At 44.1% G+C, this 23,837-nt stretch overlaps 1 protein-coding gene across 1 annotated transcript; it reads right to left on the bottom strand.

Annotated features, from left to right (window-relative positions):
* Positions 1-411: 411 nt before the first annotated feature.
* On the bottom strand, positions 412-23,663 carry dnaaf11 (dynein axonemal assembly factor 11). Its single transcript, XM_046407981.1, has 12 exons — positions 23,529-23,663; positions 22,177-22,344; positions 21,876-21,953; positions 21,200-21,372; positions 20,084-20,304; positions 19,613-19,786; positions 12,498-12,575; positions 10,209-10,274; positions 10,008-10,077; positions 7,535-7,630; positions 6,362-6,453; positions 412-705 (listed from the first exon to the last, which is right to left on the bottom strand). The coding sequence occupies exons 1-12, from the start codon at positions 23,536-23,538 to the stop codon at positions 510-512; spliced, it is 1,422 nt and encodes a 473-aa protein (XP_046263937.1). The 5' UTR covers positions 23,539-23,663; the 3' UTR covers positions 412-509.
* Positions 23,664-23,837: the final 174 nt, after the last annotated feature.

Consider the following 23,837-nt stretch of genomic DNA (forward strand, 5'->3'; position numbering starts at 1 on the left):
AATGGTCCAAAACCAAACTGATGCTGTACCGGCTCTCACTGCTGCTCACAGGGGACAAGATGGAGTCGTGACCTCCAAGCTTTCTGAGTGACAACTCTGAGGGAAGTAAAGAGTGAGGAGACTTCAGCAGAGTTTCAAGAAGAGAGGGGCACAAAGAGGAGTCTCTCTGACCAAAGTCTGGCAGACTACTGGATGTGGAGCTTTGAGGAGGGCACTCGGGGGGGGGGGGGGGGGGGGGCATCATATGAAGGAAGAAAACACAATAGGGCAAGAGTACAGCAGCTTCCAGCAACACAGAAGGGCCACAGACAACACGGACCAAACTGGGGTGATTGATTTTCCGGCTTTCTGAAGTGCTGCTGCTTTCAGCTACATTGCTCAGGACAAGAAACAAACATCTGCAAACGCCAACACAGAAAAATATCTTTTATTTTCTACTATGTGAAAGGCTACAGGGTTGAAAGGCTCAGAAACAACAAGATGTACACAACAGATGTGTCTCTGAAATGTTACATCAGTGGGGGGACTTCAGGGTCGTCCACAAACCCTTCGGAGGAGGTGCTGCAAGCTGAGGTGGAAGGTGCAGCCGTCCTGGATGCTTCCGGAGGACCTTCTTTGGCGCTGTGGCGTGATACGATGTTGGCGAGGTCGATGGATGTGTGTTTACTGGGGTCCACTTCCAGCATCACAGGAACATTACATTTCCTGTGGAGTTAAAACATCAGAGTGCAATAATTCAGAGGCAATAACAGCTTCTTCTTCACTCTACAGTACAGACTGGGATTCAGAGCAGGGATTAAACAGTTGACCAATCAGAAACAAGTACTTTCAGGGTCCTTGGCGTAAAAAACACAGAGTTAACACTTTAAGTACAATAAATCAGTCATCTTTTGTCTTGGTAACATTGGTACGGGACCTTACATAATAGTGACGCGTAGTACAGAGCGGGACGTGCAGACCAGGAATATGACTGCACATATTCATCCCAGTTTAGTTGTTATGTTGCAGGAAGCCTCCTGCAGAGCTGTGACATGACAGATGGCCAGATGTCACATAGAGTATGTTTAATATCTCAGCAGGACATAAATTATCTCTGGGTTCCCTTTAGACCACTCGTGCGACGTCAGGAATATCTGATGACAGCACGCTGCAGGAAGATGCAGACCTCGATGTGTAATTCCACTACATTTTAGAATTTGTATACTATGTGGGAAGTGTCCCTGCCCTCACGAATGTGTGAAATTAGTTTTGTATCAACACAACATTAAAGGACTCCGAGCTCCACTCCGATCTGTTTAGGTTTCTGTGCCTGATCAAACCCAGAAGGTTTAACGGATTTCTTTTTTCTTGTTGCTGCTGCTGAGCCTTGTTATGCTGTGACTTACGAGTGACATCGCTCTGTCCTCCTCTGCTGCCAATTAAAGACAACCAATCAATGTTCTTTCATTGATTTTGTTTTACTTGTATTTTATTCCCTGCCTGCCTTTAAATCCGATTTGGAGATGAATGAATGTTGTGCAGACGTGTGCTGCAGCGTTTGAGTTCGGAGAGACCTATTAACATCCATTCATTCTTCTCTAGGGGGCTGGTGGTCCAGTTTACCACACAATATGTAACCATTAAACGCCTCACTTCCACCACACAACAGTGAAGTCGCTCCATTTGCCGATGAATCAATTTCATGTTTAAACACAGTTAGATGAGATGTGAGTGGTCAATGATTTTGAAATCACCAGATTACACAGAGTGTGTGTGTGTGTGTGTGTGTGTGCGTGCGTGTGTGTGGTTTTTGAGCCTAAACATAACCAGACTTTGAGCACAGTGTTGTCACAGCATCAAACTGAAACAGAAAGTTTCAGCGTGGTTTGCAGAAACGTCCAGTACTGATATTTCCTCTGCTGACTGGGCTGCCAGTAGTCGACTTTGTGGGATTTAAATCAGCCTTGGCTATAAAACCTGTGGTGTAAATATGACGACAGGCATCAGTCCACACGTGGGCACCAAAGGCAAGATGATATTAATGAAATGTGCTGATTTTCCAGGAAGAGTGCAGCAATTACAGTTTAATGTCCTGCACAGCAGCTGACAATAAACAGCAGCAGGAGGAGCCGCTTCATTACTCTGTACGTCCTGCCACTTGTTTATTAAGATGGGAATAAAGCTGCCACAGGACATGTGCTGTATATGTACACCTGTACTTCATCCACTGCAGGGAATTCACTGTACAGCACCAAAATCACCTGCTCGGCCAGAGAAAACGGGACAGTAATTCAGACCGTTTTCCTGCTGATGAGGAGGAGTGTGTAGTGTATTTTTGGAATGGACATGTTTAGTATGGGAGACGCCTCGTGCAAACAGCATTTTAACTGCTACTGCAGCTTGAGCGAGAGAAAAAAACAGGTGAGAGCAGGTGAAAATTCCCCTTTAGCCACATTTAGAGAGTTTTACAAATACTGAGGTCCTGAGCTGAAGACCCCCAAAAGTCCAACCAGGCATGAAAAGAAAACTTCCAAAAAAACATTGACTACTTGAAATGTTCAGATTTTAGTCACTGAATATGTGTTTTGGTTCTTACTTTCTTCTCTCCTATGTGAACTGAGTCATAGCTTTTGCTGTGATCGCTGGTTTCATTTTGCTGATCTTGGAACGTTAGGTTACTGGTCCCTTCCTCACGCATGTGATAAAGATCCTTTTCTAGATGCAAATATATTCTGTTGATAAAAAGTTGACAATGTTATGAGCGAGCTGAATGAATCCAGTTTATTAATTAAAGAGTAACGGAGAGATTGATGACATCCTGGAGCCAGTCTAAGTTTAGCTCTAGCGCTCATCTTGGTAACGGGTTGCTAAACCTGATGGTCAGCACTTCTCTGTGGGAGATGAATGGAGTCATTAGTCAAGCCCTCCCTGGTTAGGAAGTCCGAAATGGCTCCCTGTAATGGGTCACCCAGGGCAAAGGCCCCCCACTGGTCATTATATCTCACAGGCAATGAGGTCTGTGGAACGTCAACAGAGGAGCGAAGTCCCTTCCATTCACACCTTATTATCAGACAGGGAACATGGGATAATGAGAGAGCTAGAGACTGTGGATGGTGCAATATCGATAGAGTCATTTGCTGTGAAGTTTGCTGGCTGGCTAAAATCAAAGGTCAGGAGGTGAGGAGGAGGAGCAGGAGGAGGAGGGTAAGGGGTTGAACATAGTGGTTATTCTTTTGTAAACAGATAATCAAATCAGCCCTGAGGGGCACAATCACTGGCTCAGTTTGTTATGGGTAGAGTCATGCATTATTATGAGAGGTCGCAGGGCCGGCCCTAACCTTTCTGTGGCCCTAAAGATGCCGCCGTGGACCCCCGCAAAATGTGTAATTAAAAACATTTTCTGCAAGAAGTCTGACAGATGCAGAAAGTCAAACAGTTAGACAAAGTTATTTTGAAGAGAGAATGAGCCTAACAGCTAACAGTAAACTTATTTCCTAAACTGCCCATCAGAGAAATTCACTTCCTGTCTGACTTGGACCTACCGTACTTGCTGTAGTTGTGCACTCATTGTTTTCTTTGCACAGTCATTACTACAGAGACTACATACTACTACAGATAAAATGGTCTGATTGTCTTCTTGACCCATCAGACCCATCACCATGTGAAAAGAATTACAACAATAAGCTCCTGATGTTGGCACAGTTTTGTCCTGCTGGACCGTAGGGAACCCACGAAACGTATGAGTTTTTACAATCCCAGTTGTGGAGTCACGGCTGTGTGCTCCAACAAAAGAAACGCAGACTGCAGGAAACGTAAGCCCACTGACTGTAATATAACCACACACTTCACTTTGGAGTTGACCCTGACCTCTGACCTTTCAACACCACGTGGGACATCATCTAAGCTGGCGCGAGCTGTCGCTTTTAGATTACGTTTGATTTTCCGTCTTGGGATACAGTTCACACATTGCTCTGCCGCGTGTCATCGAGCCACCCCATTTCAGACCCAATCACGTCCTTCACATCCATTTCAATCCATGCCGCGGGCTGAATATAGAATCTGTGGGGGAACCTGGGGTCAAAGGTCGCCCCTAATCATGTCCAAATGATGCAATAAGTCAGCAGCCTGCAGTGCTGCTCACCTGTCACCTTGCCGTGGTGCAGGAGCAGCTTAACATTTTTATCCCGTGTTTAATTTGCAGATACGAGACAGCAGCGGGACTCTTTACTGCATTTGATGGGGCCAGATGAAGGACAAGAAGCGGCTCCTGGTCATAAAATGGCAATGATGTTAGTGCGGTGACGAGCGCTCCTCCGGGCAAGGAAACAGAGCTCAGGCAAAGAGCACTGTGCACTAATGTGGTCATTAAGAGGTGAAGATAACCTGAACTAAACCAGCCTGAGTCATGCTTCACTCCGCTCCACAGAGGAAGAGCCGCTGAGCATAATTCATGTTAGTGCTGAGCTATAAAATCTTAAAAAACTGTACTTATTTCATATCTCACGTTCATCAGGATCATTTCAGCCTCCTCCAATGTAATCCGAGTGTTCTGTTCAACAGAATTTATAATAAAAGATGCTTAGTTTTGCAGATCCGTGTGAAGTTCCAAGACAGCTTTCTTGAACAGCAGCTCTGAGTAATGTTGACCATTCTCCATGACATCCATGCTGGAGCACCTTCAAAACTCATCGATCACAGTAAACATCATCGTCTGCTTCTATTTCCATCAAAGTGACATTACAGTTGTGTAATAATGCAGGTGTAAGTGCAGATTGATTTCAAAAGTCTCCACTGTTCTTCCTCCCACCAGTAATGTAACGTAAGCAGGCTTCAAGTCTCTGCACATTGATTTTTATACTAGAAAGGAATCCAACGACTACCTGGAAGAGAGGAAAATGGACTTTTATAGTAAAAATTAAAACTACGTGCTAGCAATTTAGTGATGCTAAGGTTAGCATTTATCTTGTTGATAAATGCTAGCATTAGCAAGCTCACATTCTTGTGAAAACGTTTCCATAAATCTGGGAGACCTGCGAGGGCGCCGAATTTATAAACCAAAAACAAATTTAAAAAGTCAGGAAATCACCAACATTGCGACCATGAATGTCACAACACAGCAAAGTTTTGAATATCATCAGCAGTGAACCTGTGCAGTTTGTAGTAAAACAGCCACAGCATCAAACAAACACTGATGTGCTCTTGAAAGACTTCATTAACGCTGAGCTTGATTTTAAAAAATCCACCTCCTCCCTTCAGGCCTCAATCCAAAGCGTCTCCTCTGAAACATTTGAACGTTCACTGTGTGACTGCATTGCAGCTTCAGCTGGAACATTATGTGTGAGTTTGCCACGTTCAACACCCTCTGTTCAATGCCACAATCATATTAAACACAGGCAAAAATAACCGCTATGAACTGTCCCAACATGGATCCCTGGTCGGGTCAAGAATACGACTCCTCATCCAGAGAACAGCAGCCTGCAGCGAGGACTGAACCCCACAGTGCGAGTGTTTCACAGTGTGTGAGAAACTGTGCGAGCGTCTTCCTCCCGCTGTGATGCTGCGGCTCTGGTCAAGGTCATCTGTGGCTCGTATGCAGTCATTAGCAAGGAGAGCTGTATCATGGACATGGCTGATAAAATGAATCACGCAGAGGGTTTAAAATACGACCGGCATCTGTAATTAGGACAATAGGGACCTGCTATGCCAGGAGCATGTGAATATGTGCATGTCCAACTCAAGGCCAAACAAAGACCAGCACCAGGAGACCAACACTTGACTGATAAATCCATACAGACCCACAGCTGCCTGCAGGCCATAGCCCTGCTCCTCATTAACACTACTAACTTAGCATTTCTGACTATTTTATGAGGATGTGTTCATCCAGACTGAACAAGGAAAAAAAAAATCCACTGTTGGCTCTGGTCAGGTTTGGGTTCATATTGACCAATTAAACAAACAAGTAAACATGAAGAGATTTGGACTAACAGGAAGCTTATTATTTATTTATATATATTATTATTATTATTACTTTCCCTGATGCCACAAAGAACTCGTTCATTAGGAGAAGTTGTGTTTGTGTGACTTTGTTGTAAGCTAAAGTCTTTCTGTTCATTGTATTTTTATATTTTTTTCTTATACATAAGTGCTTGCTCACGTTGTCAAATATATTGTGTTACAACATTATAAAGACAAAATCAAGGAAGCAGCCACATAAGAAAAGATGACACGGTAACGGGCTGAGGATAAAGTCTAGAGACACGGCTTTGCTTGGTTTTGAATGACGTTTCAAAGCTGTTTGTTCATTTTCCTTCTGGTTAGCACATTTCAAGGATGTGTGGATCATCAGGTTTGAAGCTGCAGGGGCTGTGGAGAAGATCTTTACCTTTTATTGTCCTGCGGCGAACTGCTGCGCCTGGTTTGACTCGCTCTGAGTGGACGTTGGACGCTCTTTGTCACTTTGATTTCACCTTCAGCCTAAAAATACACATCAGAGGAAAAAGTATGTTCACTGAAAGTCACCGAAAACAGCTTCCACACTGTTTACTGGTGCTGAGGGCGAGGGCTGCATCACAAGCCATATGGAGGATTAATAGTAGCAGCTCTGATTCTGCAGGGTCAGCATCTGTCTCTTTTTAATGACACGATAAAGAGTTCCTTCATTACAGCTCCGAGTACAACAAAATGCAGCATCCTCATTGGCAGGAGCAAAACAATCACAGAAAACAGCCGAGTCGAAAGTTCCTCATTACTTCCTCAGACGTAATTTAACAGAAATAGTGAGAACACTTTTCGTCTAACAGAATTATTAGGTTTCATTTCAAATTTCATCATGCAACTTTATTCACACATCACTATTCACACATTGCTCACACATCGCCCTCTACGGGATGCAAATTACAGACAAAACACTAAACCACCACGAAGCTTTAAACCTCCGAGGAACCGACACACAGGTGGATGCAGCAGTTGACGGCTGACGTTTGAACCTCTAAGCCACAAACTCGTGCTGTGGTGTTGAGCAGGTCAAAATTTTGATGTGATGCCAGAGCTAAAAGAAATGTGAGAGGGTCAGCAAAGTGATGTCAGCAAAGCGTACCAGAGTGACATCATTAGCTTTAAATTCACATCACTCGCGTGGCTAAAAGTTCAGTTTGTACAGTTTGTAGAAAAGTAAGGAACCATTCAGCACCATCCAGATAAAATCCAAAGTGCTTCACGGGTGCACAGAAACTTGGTTTTACTTTGACCGCTCATTTCCTTCTGCGTCATGCTTTGCTTTGTACATCCTGCCTTTTTATTTTCCTGCCCTGGTTGTTTTTGATCAGCTTCACCTGTTACTCGGAAGCCTTCCCGCCCTTCTGTGTTCCCTTCATTTGTTGCCCGTTTGTCAAATGTTCCACAGTTTTACTTGGTGTTTATTTGCTGGATGTTTTATTCTTGCCTGCTCCCTGACAGACTTTGCATGTGCTGGACTGCTTTGGACTTTCTCCGCTGCACTTCACAGTTCCTGGATCAGGTGTACGTGTGTTCCGGTCGGACGTGTCTCTGTACGTACCCTGGGCATGGTGAGGACCAGGTGTCCGGTGGTTTGGGACCTCTGAGCTGTCGAGCTGTCGGGCTTCACTTCAGCAGGCAGAACCATCTGAAATATCTGCAGAGTAAATTATTCACAAGTTTAATTAGCAAGATTAATGCGCTGATCTGGCACCGCACTGCCGTCCCAGTGCATCAAATGACTTTAATCATTAGTGGGTCTTTTTATAGGTACACTTTCCAGAAAAGACTTTGGGAGAGTGACCAGAATAGCTCCGACTCCATCAGTCAAAATCCTATGAAACCCAAATGATCCAAATGGGAGGCAAAATGGGCAATGAACTTTTTCATTTTTCAGTCTACTTTTGTTTCCTGTTGAGGGGGAATTCTGAGAGCACAGGAGAAGAAAAGTCCTCTGCAGGCCGTGCAGCCGTCTGCTGACTTGATATACGCTCCTCACAGTCGATTCCCCTGCTCCTCTAAATGACTTCGTATTCAGAATGAATTTTAAAGGCCTGAGTTGATGTATCTCTGCGTAAATCACGGCACCCGTCCAATCAGGTTGACCCCTAGCATAAACCATCCATAAATACACCAAGAGCTTCAAGAGGAGCCATGATATTCAGGACTCAGGCAGAAAGGGCTGAGGAACTCCAATCCTGCAGCGTCATTGTTTAACCTATTGTTTGTTTTCTGGAGGCTGGAAAACAACGAAATAAAACAAAACGAATTCAAGCTCGTGCGCCAACTTCGCTCTTAGCTTAGCAGCTACAGTGAAGATTTCAATTTAAAAAGAGTGTAAATAATATCTTTTCAAATTAATTTGAGGTCTTGGGCCTTCCAGAAACTTGGAAGACACCAAGAAGAGATGTCGAGCAACAAACTGGCATAGAGTAAGTAATGGGAGTAGTTAATGACTGAATGTTTTTCTTTTTGGGCGAACCATTCCTCTGAGCAACATGCTGTTTGGGTTTAACAGTTGAGCTGCAGATAAAGGCGTACTCGCTCATCACTACAGGTGCTACAAATAGCCTCCGAACTGCTATTGGCAGTTCATTTCATTGACATGCCTAATGTGTGGTGAAGCTCACACAAGTATCGATGTGCAAACAAGTGATTCAGTGCGTTTCTACTTCCTTTCATGTGAACTCAGTGAAACTGAGGCTTGTTCATGTGCACACAGTTTTACAATCACTGAGATTTATCAGACAGAATCAGACGATCACACAGGGCAGAACTTGTGCTGTCTGGAATCCAGACCGAGTCTGGTCCTTGGAGGTAAACTCTGTGGTTATGATGACATGCAGAACCGAGGGTCCCTTCACAATAAAGCGCAGTCAGACTTCAGCAGATCTCATGTAGTGCAGGAAACAAACACCTGACACAAGACAATAAAAACTGCTCTCATCTGCTGACACTCAATCTTCTTCTTCTGGCAGGTAGCTCAGGTGATTACAGGTCATATTTTATTTACATCAACACTTTGGCTAATCAGTTTTGGACTGGACAGCTGACATTTTGGAAAAAACAGTCTGAAGTTCACAGCTGGGAAATGACTTCTCAGCAGGTGTAATAAACTCTGTCCATAAATGCATGATGAGAAGACCATGGACAGAAACAAGTTTGATGATCCAGCAGCTTCTCACAGCTTTTTATTTGCTCCAAATCTGACTCTTCATCCATCATACTCCTCTCTGCCCCTGACTCAGCAACATGCATCACTTTCATCAATTCACAGCAGCCAGTGATCACATGCATCACTCCAGACTGTTTCAATTGGGATGTTGGGAGGCAATGTGTAAAAACATGAGGAGCACTTCTTTATTTTATTTCTTATTTATTTTTATTTTACCATCTACTGGCTGCTCAGAAACCAGAGCTCATACTGCTGTTCCTGCAAGCCACAAATCAACAGAACTCCATCGTCTGAATACATGTGTCACCGTCACTCAGTAAGGTGAAAGAAACACATTTTTAACACGTTGATATCTGCGACGTGAAAGCTAGAAGGTCACTAGATGTTTCCTTGCCAACTACTGTCATAGTGCCCTTGAGCAAGAACCTACACTGTCTGGTCAAACTGGCCACAGTCCAGTATGGTTGCATGAGGAATGAAGCTGAGGCTGCAGCTCTGGGGACAATTCCTCACTGGATAAAATATTTTGTATAACATAAAAAACAATGCATAAATACATAAAGTGCAACAGTTTCTTTGTTTTTAAGAATTTTATGTACACTGGAGGCACCGTATCAGAGATGAATCAGCACAGACTGACTCCAAATAGCTCTATCATGGTAAGAAGTCGCTGAGTAATGGTCTGACCTATAAACTCAGCAAGCCGAAAGTGATTTAAGACGTGTGTTTAAACCTCCGCTGCTGCCCTTTAAGATGCTAAAAATCCTGAATTAATGGGTTTGTTACAAAGTTCAGAGCGTGCAGCCGAACCAGTGGGAGGAAGTCTACCATAAGGTCTATGAAAATATACACAGGGTACCTTTCCTTTGACGGTGACTCTGGCATACGTTGGCTGAACATCCACGTCTATCAGGGAGGTGTCCATGTGTCTGTGGGGGGAGAGGAGGTGGAGGTCAGGAGCAGACAGAGTTGATATAAACACAGCTAAATTAGCTATTTCATTAAGAACACAAATATGGGTAGTAATTTATTAAATATGTCTAATGCTTCGAGTTCCTACCTGTAAACTGAGAGGTCTAAGACAATCGTGTTGTTCCCTTCATCTTCAGTCAGAGAGAAATCCAGCCTGTCAATGCACACCGAGAGGAAGAACTACAAACAGTCTTCTTCATATGTTTAAACACACTGTCACACATGTCATGTCAGCAGTCAGTCAGTGTGGCTGAAGGCAGTTTGTCCAACCGCTGTCCTCTCCGTCAGACGGCTGCTTCTGCAAACGCTAAACGCAGGTTGGAGTCGCTCCAAGATGACGTCAGTACGCTCCCCAAACACACAAAATGCACGACAAAATATGACGGCCTACCTGACAAAACAAAACCGTCTAGGTGCACGACATGAAAGTGCTGAGCGACACGTTCTTTAAGATATCTACAGCATCGTGCCTTAGACTGACATCTGCTGGTTTTTCACACAGTGATGACTCAACAAAAAGTGATTATTAAAATGCTTAAATGACACCTTCACTCCACTGACAGCTCAACCTTCAGCTTGAATCTTAGCCTAATCTTACGTAGCCACAGAGAGATGGATTATCTCACTGCGTTACGTCGATGTGTATCCTGCAAACAGCCGATGCCTTTCTTTCACTCGCTTCCAAAACGAAGGCAGATCATATCTTAGTGACAAGAGGTCGGTGGTGCTCCTACTGCTTTTGTCCACAGAGGTGCCAGAATAAACACAAAATAAAGGTTCCTCGCAGTTGCTTCAAGGCTGCACATTCCAGCACTCTATTGTTCTTGCCTTCTTAAACTGCCGAAATTCAACACAATCTAAATATTCAGACGTGTGATGTACGGCCTCAACTCGTGAACAACTGATTGTTGGTCAGTGAAATATTGTGTTTGAGTTGTGTGGCTTGACTGTTTCTACAGAACACAAGGTTCACGCGACGTGTTGACTCCAGTGAAACAGACTGTCCTGATGTCAAGTGATGGATCATATGAAGGAAGCGTTCCTGACCTCAGCGTGTACTCAGCTCACATTACAAATGAAAACAGACGCGGTTTAGGGCCTCGACCCCCGTGGCCTTGTTCTGGATATAAACCTATGGCTAATGGAAGCGGGCTGGGGTGGCCAGCAGCTATCAGGCTGCGCCTCCAGCACAATGCTGTAGCTCTCTGATGACAGCTGAACCAATTCTGTACCAGAAATCAAAAACCGAAGGCCACATACAAAGCAATCACACAGCTGCAGTTTTGACCAGGCACAAAATGAGGTAATCGAGGCTCTCAAAGGAAAAAAACATTACAGCTATGAAGAACTGTGAAAGGAAAGTGTATGAGAGTGGAGCTGTGAGCTGAAACAAAACTGGAGCAGTTGATTGGAAGTCATTTTTGTTGCTCATTTAGGTCGCTTTCTGCTGCGTTCGCTGCTGCAGCTGAGTGGTTTGCTCAGTTTCTCTCACAGTCAGCCATAGCTGGTAAAACTGTACCACAGTGCAACAAAACAAAGCTGCTGACATGAGATGGATTCAACATGTTGGAGCAGGAAGGGTTCGGTATCCCCTGTGACTGTTGTCGTTACAGCTGATCTCACATCAGATGATTGTGACTCCTGCATTAATGTAACAGCAGGATTTTACTGCTGGAGTTGGTTGAGCTGGAGCTCATTTTGAACTATTTTGTACAGGACTGCAGCTAATGATTCTTGTCATTGTGGATTCATCTGCTGATTATTTTCTCTGTTAATCCACTGAAATGTATGGTAGTAAAAGCATGAAGTGGCACGAAAAGAAAAGATTTGAGTAATTTGTACTACAGCAAAGTACTTACATTAAAGAGTTTGGTCTAGAATTGGAAAGTGTCATGAGACAAATGTTGTTGTGATTTGGCACTATGTAAATAAATTGAACTCAATTACATTGCACGCAAATTATTTGTTTGTTTGTTTTTTCAGCCTGACTCGTGTTTCTTTCATTTGGTTTGGTTAGTTATCCTAGTTATCTTAGTAATGAAAACGAAACATCATTGTGTGTCTTTGTTAAATGTCAAATCACCAGACTGTAGAAAACATCAACCCTGTTATCTGAAACATTTATGTATGAACTGAGATGAAAATGAACCACCTGTTGTATTATAAAACTGTGTGAGAACAGCTGAAATGTTTCAGTAACAGAATGAAACTGAGGAGCTTCATGGGTTTGTTATGGTGGTTTGAGTGATGTTTTGGTGTGAGTCTGCAGGTCTTGGCAGTTTTGCTGGTAAGCAACTTTCCCTTTCCTTTTACTTCAAAATCCCACTTTATCAAAGTTTGCACTGTTTGGACTGAAAGTGCGTCTGTCTGTGAGTACTTGGGCTCGTTGACGTTCAAAACTCGTCCATCAGCAGTGATAAGCGTCCTCTGGGCCTTCGGCTTCTTCTCTTTCTGCCTGCAGAGAAACAGCAAAGCATGAGCAGAGCACAGAGGGTAGTGTGTGTGTGTGTGTGTGTGTGTGTGTGTGTGTGTGTGTGTGTGTGTGTGTGTGTGTGTGTGTGTGTAATGGACTGACAGACGACAGCAGAGTTATGAGCTCTTTGGGGTGAAGGAGAGGACTGCTTCTCCTCCAGGGACGTCCATAAAGGGAGACACAACAGATAATGTGCAATAGAAGGTTGTACAGCAGGACACACACACCCACACACAGACTGTACATTGAGTTATGCTTTGAGATTTGAAATGCGTCACAGTTAGTGGAAAATAGGAAAAACGCAAATATTTTCAATGTAAAGTAGAATCACCACCTTGTTGTTGTACGTCTCTCAGTCAAGTCAAATCAGTCAGGTCTTAGTTTCCATCCATGTAAGATAACGTCTGCAGTGATCGTCAAACCACTGAGTCTGTGGTGGACTACAAAGTCTGCAATCTGGATGTTGCTGCAGAGAAGCTACAGACTGGAAAACGTGGAGGCTTCACACACATGTGGAACCTGACAGCTCAGAAGATCAACACAATCAGCACAGTCTGAAGATCAGAGTCACCAGTTCAGTCTGGGACCACATGTGGAATCTGGTCCCAACCTGCCCTTCAGTTCCCGAGTTCTGCTGCTGAATAACAGACAGGAAACACAGTGAATTTGACCTTCTGAAGAGAAAATGTCATCACTTCGTCATTTTATCCTGTTTGACATGTTAATCATTCAGAGTGCTGATCTGAACTGAAGGTACACTGTATAGATATAGAAGGCCCTTTTCTATTCCAGCATGACTGTGCCCCAGTGCACAAAGCAAAGCTCCATAAAGACATGGTTGGATGAGTTTGGTGTGGAAGAACTTGACTGGCCCACACAGAGCCCTGACCTCAACCCCATCCAACACCTTTGGGATGAACTGGAACGGAGATTGTGAGCCAGGCCTTTTGGTCCAACATCAGTGTGTGACCTCACAAATGCTCTACTGCATGAATGGGCACAAATTCCCACAGAAACACTCCAACATGTTGTGGAAAGCCTTCACAGAAGAGTGGAAGCTGTTAGAGCTGCAAATTTCGTTGGAGTGAGTTCCCTCCAATGACAAAATATGTCACTTTCATCTTTTCATCTTTAAAGTCCCTGTTGATGTGAAGGTCAAGTGTCCTAATACTTTTGTCCACATCATGTGCCTTTAACAAAACAATTGGTACAAGAGAATCACATTAACAGCTCATACATCAGTACATCAGTCAGATGGAAGCCACTCTACAAGCCACCACCTCTGAGACAAACGATTGGCTGTGTTCTCGCTGTACGAGCAGTCCCTCCATTAGCCACACGAAGCAGACTGTGGCAGCAGCACAAGCACGGAGACACACACTGCACATACGTCCATCCATTAAGCCCACTGAGCAGCAGATGAACGAGTCGGCGGTCGAGGCGGGTGAGCGTTCAGCGCTCTGTGTAGGGTCAGCCATCGTGACCTCTGTAGCCATAAGTCAGCCACAGGGAGGAGGAGCGTGACAGCGTGTTCGAAGAGCCTTCAATCTGCTGCTGAACTCGGGATGTTAAGTTCATGGTTTCAATAGAGCCGCAGAGGGAGCTGTAATGAGTTTAAGTGCTGCGGTGGAGACGAGCGGTGAGACGAAACACTTCCTGGGTTAATAGTTCCATTACTGTAGTGGTCATCTGTGTGAGAGTCACACAGCCAGTCAGCCTACCTGTGTTCAGGCTCAGGTGAGGTGCAGTGGAACGTTTATGTGTGAGGTCTGCTGGCTTTCACTGTTTAATGCTCAGGACCGAGTCCTACTTCCTCCCAGTGAACCATAAATGCATGCCTCATCAGCTTTTATGTATCACAAGATTTTTATTGTCTGGAAACATAGTGGGCAGCAAACATTTGAAGGATAATTGAAGTTGATTACAACTGAAGTATTTTAGTGCTCAGCAAACTGAAGGAATTCAGATGGAACACAAACAGGAACAGCAGCAGCAGTAACTCTAATGTGCACTAGGCGCTTCTCCAAAGACCCTTTTAAAGTGAGTCAAACCAACAGGAGCATCTCCATCGCACCGCCTCCCACTTCAAACAGCAGCTTTTCTCCCGCCTCCATCTCCAACCTAAGCCACAGACTGTGGATTTGTCGAGGTCACAACACGGCTCTCTGCACAAGAAAACCCTGTTCTGTTTTATTTTTCTCAAAGGGGGTCTATCATACAGCTGAGTCATGGAGACATCAGTGGTGACAGCTCCTCTACCGGTTTCTGTGGAGTCCCGAGCTGAGGATGATCTGTCTGGACAGCCTTCAGTTAGCCATGTACAACTCTGTCTGCAGACTCTCAGGTCGTAGAACATACTGGAGGCACGTTGTGGTGTTAGAGTCCACGTCAAACAACAACACTCTGCTCCCACAGATCTGTTAGGATTTTCTGTGTGATAAAGCTCGGGGCAGAAACACAGAAAAAATAAGCCTCTGCTTCATTTTCCCGGTTACCATGGTGATGCAAGACGAGTCAAGCTGCCTGAAAAAAGAGCGACTGTGAGGACCCCAGTGCCTTTCTGAAAAGATCGGAAATTGTCAACTAAAAGAGTTTGGAGCAGAAAAAGGTGGAGGACGCTTGGTGCAAAGCTTTTAATGCTGCCCTCTCCTCATTAGGAACAACTGACAAAAAAAACTCAAACAAAAAAAAACGCACCATGTGACACCAGAAACACGACTCAAACTCCCTCCATGTGTTCCTCAGTGTGTTCGCTTCTGGTGCAACAAAGATGGCTACAAAGTGTCCCAGCAGTGAGTGAAATGAGCATTAAGTTTGTAATCAATCATGAATAGCTGGCTGTCATTTTAAAAATCTATCTTCATTTGAACATCCAACAACACTCCACCCGTCCATCTCGTTCATGCCTGTCAACTGACTGCACCCGTTTGTCTGCACGTCAGTCTCCCTTGACCTGAAAGCTCGACCGTGTTTTTAGGTTCAGTTCTACAGACTGCAGTTGGGATCTGCTGTTCATCTGCCTTCCTCTCAGAGGAACCGAGCAGCCGTTAAACCCAGAGGCGTCTCCTGACTGACCTTATCGCACAATCCACCTCAGGAGAGGGAAATTCATCTTTCCTGACAATCCAGTGACGGCACGACTGCACGCATCAAGTCAGTGCGCTCTGACAGCCACGCGCGGCGGGACGACAAAAAAGGCAACACATATCAGCCCGATTTTACGCCTGGGCAGCACGCAGGCCTGGGACGCTTTTGTGATATGGGTTACCGGTCGGGTTGAGTTTCTTCCAGAAGGGCTTATCCAGGGGTTTTACCCAACTTATTATCAACAGGAAGGGGTTCATCACGCTCCTTTGTGAGTTTTTTCTGCCATTTCATTTAAAGTGAGGGCTCTGAGTGAGGAATAAAATAGGAAGTTTACTCTGTTTAAGCGGTCCCACGTATTTGCAGGTTGAAGAGGAGAGGACATCTTGAAGATAGAGGATGGATGAAACTAATCTGACAAAAACATAATGAGCACAGCCGGGAAACAAATGCTGAAAGGCTAATGTACCGAGTTTCCTGTGGGCAGGAGATCAAGCAGCAGTGAGAGCACTAACCCAACAGGATACTTCTAAAGCTTTGGTCAAACTCAGCTCAGCTGTTCATGACTCTGGTGTTGAGAAAACTAAATGTAGTGAGTCAGCGCTGTGTCCAGCAGGCTCAAGGGATGCTGAACAGAATACAAATCAAAAACAAACAAGTCAAACAGATCAGTCAGACCTCGCTTTACAAACATGGTGTTTGCTTTGCACTAACAACTCTAAAAACTACATATCCAAAACAGTTAGATTTAATTACCTTGACTTACAAAGTACCGTCCCAATATGAGTGCTCTCTTCACCTTCAAGGAATGTAAAAGACAGTCTTCCATGAAAGTCTGAGAAAGTTCCCCATTATTTCCATATTTAAATATTTCTTCTATCCCTCTCCATGGTGGCTGGCTTTTCACTCTACCCTCAACCATTTGGAACTAACTATAAACACTTTTGATTTCCAATGTGTCAAACTTTTCTGTGTGGACATAAGCCGGCCCCAGATCCAGTATGATATGATATAGAAACCCAACCGCAGTAGTTTTTACTTTAAAACACTGACCCAATCACCGTGTGTTTCCACCAACCACCTTTACATCCTTGGGGGTCCTTGGCCTTGTCGATGAGGCCTGCTGCAGTCCTAAACAAACTGGACCACAAACAGCCAAAGAGTTTGTTTCTGCTCTTTTAACGCAACAGCAGAAAACAGGTAGATTAATAAGTAGTTACTGAACTACGACCAGCAGACTGAGGGTTGGTGGTTTAATACGCAGCAGGAGGGTTTATCCCCCTGTGGAGGGTTTATCCCCCTGTGGAGGCTGGAGGCTGAATGTTGGCATCACTTCCACTGTCAGAGTGCCCTTGGACAAACACCGGACTGACCCTGAAGTCTCAGAGGAGCTGGATGAATGAAGGAGGAGTCGTGATCTATTACATGTCAGGTTTATTTGTATGGTCTTTAATCACAGTTACAGTCCCGGCTTCACAAGGCCCACCTAAGACCAACAGCAAACTGAAATGCCATGACAACAACTGCAAACTGAACGCCACACGAAGTTACGGACAGAAAAGAAGGAAACCATCACAGAGAGGAATGTCTCTCCAAGTACACTGCAGCTGGGCTGAGGGAAATTAATAGTTCAAAGCAACAATCCACAGAGAAAAGAAAAAGATGCCTGTCACACCTAAATTCTAAATATGGGGGAGTGGGGGATACTCAACTGTTTCTGACCATTCAAAACATACCGCTAGTCCGAGATTAATACAAACTCATCACTGTTAACAAGACAAAAGTTCCACTGGAGGCACACAGAGACGACCGGTGTCACCTTGAAAATTGATCTCACAGTGTAGGCTTGCCGGTAAATAGCACACTTCCTCATTGTGTTGATGTGTCCTCATTGGCCCACCGGCTGCTCTCACCAAGCGAAACCTCCCAGCTGCTGACTGATGTCACAGAGTGAGGAGAGGATGTGAAACACACACATCCAATTAACACCCTGGCAACAGGGTCACCTTAAGGGGGAGCACTAATTAGCAGCATGCAGGGACTTAACAAATACTTTGCCACATCAGGGCCAACCTGTCTGAGATGTGCTCTGTTCTGATTGGTTCACAAACACACCTGACCCCCCCTGTGATTAGTTCAAAACGTTACAATCCAAATAGCTAAAAGTTCAAAGATGCAGTCATATGTTTTTTTGTCCATTAGGGGGCAGAAGAGTTTCACAACAAGCAGACAGACACTGAGATGTACAGTATGATCACATTATCCAGCTGCTAAGGCGTTAGCACACAGGGGTTTACTTCCACATCGAGCAATAGCTCAACTAAGATGTCACAGGCTTTAAATTCAGCACGTTCATGTTAATCTAAGTGAGATTCTTATACAGCGGTCACTGACAGTCCAGTTCCAGCTCACCTAAACACGCCGTCGGTAAATCATTCAGGGTTATTGGCACCTTCCAGCTCGCCAACTGCCTCATTAGTCACAACGTATAAATAAAACGTCAGAGGGGAATCCTCTCTGAGCCTGTGAACCTGTTCACGTCTCCTGCAGTTACAGCACAGCTTGTTCTCGACCCTGAATACTTCTCATTAACCCGACAGATGAAGCCTGTGAACGTAGCCTCATCCGTCCTGCTAACTGTGGTGTCAAAACGTGATGCGTAGGTCTCATTTTTGGTCATTGAACTAATGTTTCCTTCTATCCTGAGCTGAAAACAAATCACTCCGATGTTAACTGTGTGGTCAATAAGGAGGCAGATTGATCTATTCCTCTGGTGATTGGCTGAGGAGGCAGCACACACTGGACCAAATCACCCTCAGCGCATTTCAGCATCCATATTCATGAAAAATGGTACCACCTCAGCAGAGGTATCACCTTGTATGATCAAAAGTATGTGGATACCCCTGAACCCGTGATCCGCGCTTTGTTCTGCTTCTGGACTTCTTATGTGTGGCAACACCTTGTCTGCAGCTGTTTCTCTCACTCAGTGTCCCACGCACAACACAATCTGATTGCTCACAGCTAACAGCCTGTCAACACTGAATAATCTGAACCTGCAAAGTCACTTAAGTTATAAAATAAATGTACTGGAGTAAAAAAGGACAATATCTGCCACCAAAATGCAGTGGAATGAAAGTATAAAGCAGAAAATTTAATAAAAGCTGAAGTAAAGTACAAGTACCTTGAAACTGTACTTAAGTCCACTTCTTAAATAAATGGTACTTAATTATATTCCATTACTGGTTTTTCTAAGCTTTTACATTAAGATGTTTAACGCTTAATTCTAATTATCTGCACCGAAATCAACACATCGATGGATTCTGATGTCTGAATCCTGGCTGTTGGCTGTCAGTTTCCAGCATAACAGCACACTGACAGTTGATTTGTTTGGATTCTGGACCACACAGAGAAATGAAACTCATTATCACATTATCTGTTGTGTCTCCTTTTATGGACGTCCCTGGAGGAGAAGCAGCCCTCTCCTTCACCCCAAAGAGCTCATAACTCTGCTGTCGTCTGTCAGTCCACCCTTTACAAAATCACACACACACACACACACACAGAGAGAGAGAGAGAGAGAGCTGTCGTTCAAACTGAGCCTGTCCCCACTCATCCTGAGTCACTGTGGACTTCAACATGATGACAGTTGGTCTTATAGCGACATCCAGTGGCCAACATAGTAAAGTGCACTAAAAGTGACAAAACTCTGCTTGATGCACTTCTGTTTAATGGAGTTTTATGAATATTATATTATCTCTAGAGGTAATGAATTCTTCTTTGGTCTGCTGAGAGTTTGCTGTGGTCGTGACAAATGGGTAACAAACTAAAGGGAAAGTGGGTTTGTGCAGAGAGAGGTATGATGTGTGTGAGAGGCTTCAACGGGACCAATCAGAGCACACGTCTTCATCCTAAATGAATTTAGGCCGAGTACTTACTTGTCCTTCGCCTTCTTCTTCTCCTCCAGGTGGTGGTGAGCCTCCAGACGAGATTCGGGGGTGAATGAACACGGTGTCTGCCAGAACTCCCTCTCTCGCTGCTCGTCATCCAGGTGAGAGTTCAGGGTGTTGTCTTCCGTCTCCTGGTTCTCCTTATTCTCCTCCGACACTGGACTGCAGAGAAAAGACGGAGTGACTTCAGGTTCACAGCAACACGTCGAGCTCAGTTCAGCAGAGGCAGGTTCTGTACTTGCGTGCAGTTTAGAGCTTCTCATTCTTTATTTGAATATTTTCAAGACCTTCTTCTTTCCTCTACCACATTTCAGAGGAAAGTCAGTTTTATTAATGCTGATTCAAAATGCTTCAGGGCAACACCAGACCCGTGAGTGAATCAACAATGCAATAATCGCCGACTTTAGAGACACTCACAGAGTTTTTTACTTGACAGGAAGTAGTCGTGTTTACACTCACATCGTGTTGTTGATGTCAGTGTGCCAGCGACCATCACAGCCCAGTTTCCTTTCTTCGTTTCCTTTCTCCTCTCCTGCTGCCTTCCTCTGAGCCTTCTCTCTCTCTCTGGCTCTCCTCTTCAGGTATTCCTTCTCCTGCTCCCAGACTCGCCTCTTTACGTCATCCAGTCCCTGAGAGGCTTGAATCCTCTCCGACCGGCTGATCTCCGTCCCGTCCAGCCACTGAGGACAGAGACAAACAGCAGGGAGCTGAATTCAGGATCAGAATTTTGCAGACTTTCGGAGCAGCCTCTGAATCTGACACGAACTGATCTCTAACTCAGTGACTCCCAACCGCTGTGCCACGGCACATAGGTGTACATCCGGCTTCACCCGCTCAGCGCTCTGGGTGGGCAGCGTGTGGTGGCATGCAGAGCGGCCGACTGATCCAAGTTTTGCATGCCGTTATGCCGCACGATCTTTCTAACGTAAAAGATGTGCCGCGGCTCAAAAGAGCTTGGGAAACACTGCTCTAAGTGACCTTTATCTCAGTTGACAGAAGGACAGTTCCACTAAAACTTGATCCAAGCTGTCAGAAACAAAATGAGATGGCTTTTTTGGCTTCTCTGTCATATTTTCTCCTCTTCCTCATCATCTTCATCATTGCGGTTAAACAAGAAATCCTTTTGTCTGTGTTTTAAAGGTACAATTTGTACAAAATATCCAGAATGTTAGTTTAAAGCATTCTAAAAATGAACCAACTAACAGAATGTGAAGAAACGACGGTACTAACGTTATGTCAGAGACGTGTCTGTATTGTTTCGCAGAGGTATCTACTGAAGTTAGCATGCTAACCAGCTAGCCACGACCAGTCCTGACTGTAATGCCACTTTGTACCTATCTAGAAGCTCCCGCAGTTTCAGATGGGAGTCGTACCCAAGCGGCGGGTTTGCTAAGTTTAACAATCTCGCTTAACGTTAAGTCTGATAAGGAAACAAAACAAACTCACAACCTTCTAAATCTGTATTTTCGGAAATGATGATTCTAACAGCCTCAAGTCAGACAGGCACAATGTCTCTCCCCACTTGGGGCTCAGACTGCCCAGGTGTAACCTGTGGGAGAAGGCAGGTACGGTTACCTTGAGCTGAGGCAGAGAGGCCACCACATACTGCCTGTAGCCCTCAAACTCAGTGCAGGGGTTCCCCACCAGAAAGAGCTCGGTGAGGTGGACGTTATGTTTCAGAGACTCCACGCTGCTCAGACGGCCCACGAAATTCACCGTCAGATCCAACTTCTGCAGGCTCTCACAGCCTGAAGACAGGAAGCAAACACACAAACAGCACGCTCATCAGTGTGCAACGTTAACAGTAACACTGACTTTTTAGAGACACGTGGTTATCATGGGACATCCGTCTTTTTGTTCTCAAAACATCGTTAAACATGTGGTGTGGACTCCGCCATCCACATGAGTTAGAATGATTTTTAAAACAATATATTCACAGTTATTGTTTTGGCTGGATGGTCCTTCAGTCAATCAACAGCAGACGATGGTCATCGCTGACTATTTTTAAAAAACATTTTTTTGTTTGAGACGAGCAAGAAAGAAGCAGATGGATGATGTTTCCTCTGGAAAACCGTGAGGACATTTAGTGTGGCATGTTTATTTACATTATTAACTGAGAAATCCAAAGAAATAAAAAGATCAGCAAATTAATCAAACTGTCAGTTGCAGGCCCAGTGCTTTAAAAATAACGCCCAATATTTATTCAGTTAAATTCTAATAAAACACAACTGTGTGTATTCTGCATACTGACCTTCAAGGTTTTCAATGACTTCAATGTTGTTCAAGGCCAGATTCAGATATTCCAGCTTCTTCAGGCGAGCAACATTCTCTAGACATTAAACAAATAAGTCCTCAACACAAACACTGATGTGGCGACTTCCTGGTCCAAACACATAAATAACAACAGTGAATGAACTCGTGACTCAACATCATCTTGTTAACACAACAGTGAAATGTGATTTAGATTATCTAGAAACCTTCAGCTAACGTCTTAACTCAGACGTCTTCTCTTGTGCTTGGAAATCATCCACACGCTGCCTCTGAGGCCTCACCTATCCTGGGGATGAGGTTGTTTTGCAGGTAGAGGATCCTCAGGTCTCTACACCACCTGTCCACGTGCTCGATCCTCTCGATGTCCTGCTGATGAAGGGAAACTTCCTCCAGGGAGAAGATCTCGCCCTCGTTGTGCTCGGCCCGTCGGCGGACCATGTCCTCTGTAACTGGACGGACGAAACACACACGAGAGTCAAAGCGTGACAGAAGAACCTCGCTTACTTAGCAGGTGATGATCTCTGTCGTTTCAAACTCCTCGTTTTAAAATTCAAGTCCATGATGTTTTGGGACTATGAAAACCAAGGATTAAAAGTCAATGTTCACACCTTGAAATCCTAATGTTACATCCCACAAAACCAAGCCAGACAGACTGGCTGCGGCAGAAATGAACAAAGTACATTTACTCAGCTATTTTACGGAAGCAAAGTTTTGAGGCACTTGTTCTTAACTTGAGTATTTCCATTTACTGCTACTTTCTACTTCAGTTCCACTCGACTACATTTATTAGACAACTTCAGTTCATTAAATAAAAAATTACAATCAACAAATAACTATTACGTCACATTACAGCTAAAAATAAAACTTTGATCCTTAAGGAGAAATTCACAAGCTACACCTGATGATAAACCACACCAAGCAGTTAAAGTTCAACATTAAATCGCTGAACACATGAATGCATCAATAATTATAATCTCATAATACAAAAAACACGATGCATTTTTGGTAACTATACTTTTCGAACTGTATTGTACTTGAGTTGAAAGTAAAATGCACGACTTCTACTTGTCACAGAGTATTTCCGCACAGAGTACATATCCAGAGCAAACGCTCTTCTTCTAAACCGAAGCTTCAAACGATTTTGTTTTCATTCAACTAATGTGGACTCATTTGTCCCTGTTCACTTGTTGTCTTTGTGTATATAACAAAAACCATGTTTAACTTTCGAATGAAGTGTACTGTTAGTAGGCGCTAGCTTAACAGTGTTAGTAAGTACATTAGTTTGCTAAGTTTAGTAGCTAGTAGTGTGCAGCTCCTACGCTAATTAAATTTAGTAGTATGTTAGCACTGAAAGCTATCTGTGAAACACCGCTAACCACCCACATTAACATGAACTGTTAACATGAAGCCAGCTAGAAGCTTCCAAATAATTAGCTTAACTGGCGGCTAACATTAGTTGGAGACAACCTGCCTTAACGTTAGCCCCATTCAGAACCGACTCTGAGGCTATTAGCTTTCAAAACTGTGAACCACTAAAATAAACACTAAAATCAGTAAATTAAACAAGCAGAGAAATTCTCTACAGTTTTAGACGGAGCTACTTTGGTATGTCGCTTATCTTTTTTAAACTTACTGTAAACCATCTCCCGCTCTGTTGTCAGGCGTTACTGTAGAAACCGACCTGATGCTGCGTTTACGTTCTGTGGGAAATATTTCAACCACAACCTGGCTGGACTTTACTACTATAAATAATTAAATAAATAACACGTGGTGGCTATTCTACACAGACTATGTTTATCCTCCCTAAGAAGTTGACCGAAACACAAATCAAGCAGAACCTAGCAACAGAAAATACTTTTTGGCAAAACGTTCCCATTGGCTGCACCGATTCACTCATTGGACAGCCCTTTCTTTTTAAGGGTGGAGGTGATGTGCAGGGTTT

The sequence above is a fragment of the Scatophagus argus genome, chromosome 13 (assembly GCF_020382885.2).
Source record: "Scatophagus argus isolate fScaArg1 chromosome 13, fScaArg1.pri, whole genome shotgun sequence".
In the NCBI taxonomy this organism is placed as follows: Eukaryota; Metazoa; Chordata; class Actinopteri; family Scatophagidae; genus Scatophagus; species Scatophagus argus.

Bases quoted from the DNA above. Each gene is read 5' to 3' on its own strand.
- dnaaf11 (XM_046407981.1), bottom strand. The intron at 12,576-19,612 runs GTAAGTACTCGG...GTTTCTCTGCAG, and splicing joins AAGAAGAAGGCGAAGGACAA to GCAGAAAGAGAAGAAGCCGA. The intron at 10,078-10,208 runs GTAGGAACTCGA...CTCCCCCCACAG, and splicing joins TTAGACCTCTCAGTTTACAG to ACACATGGACACCTCCCTGA.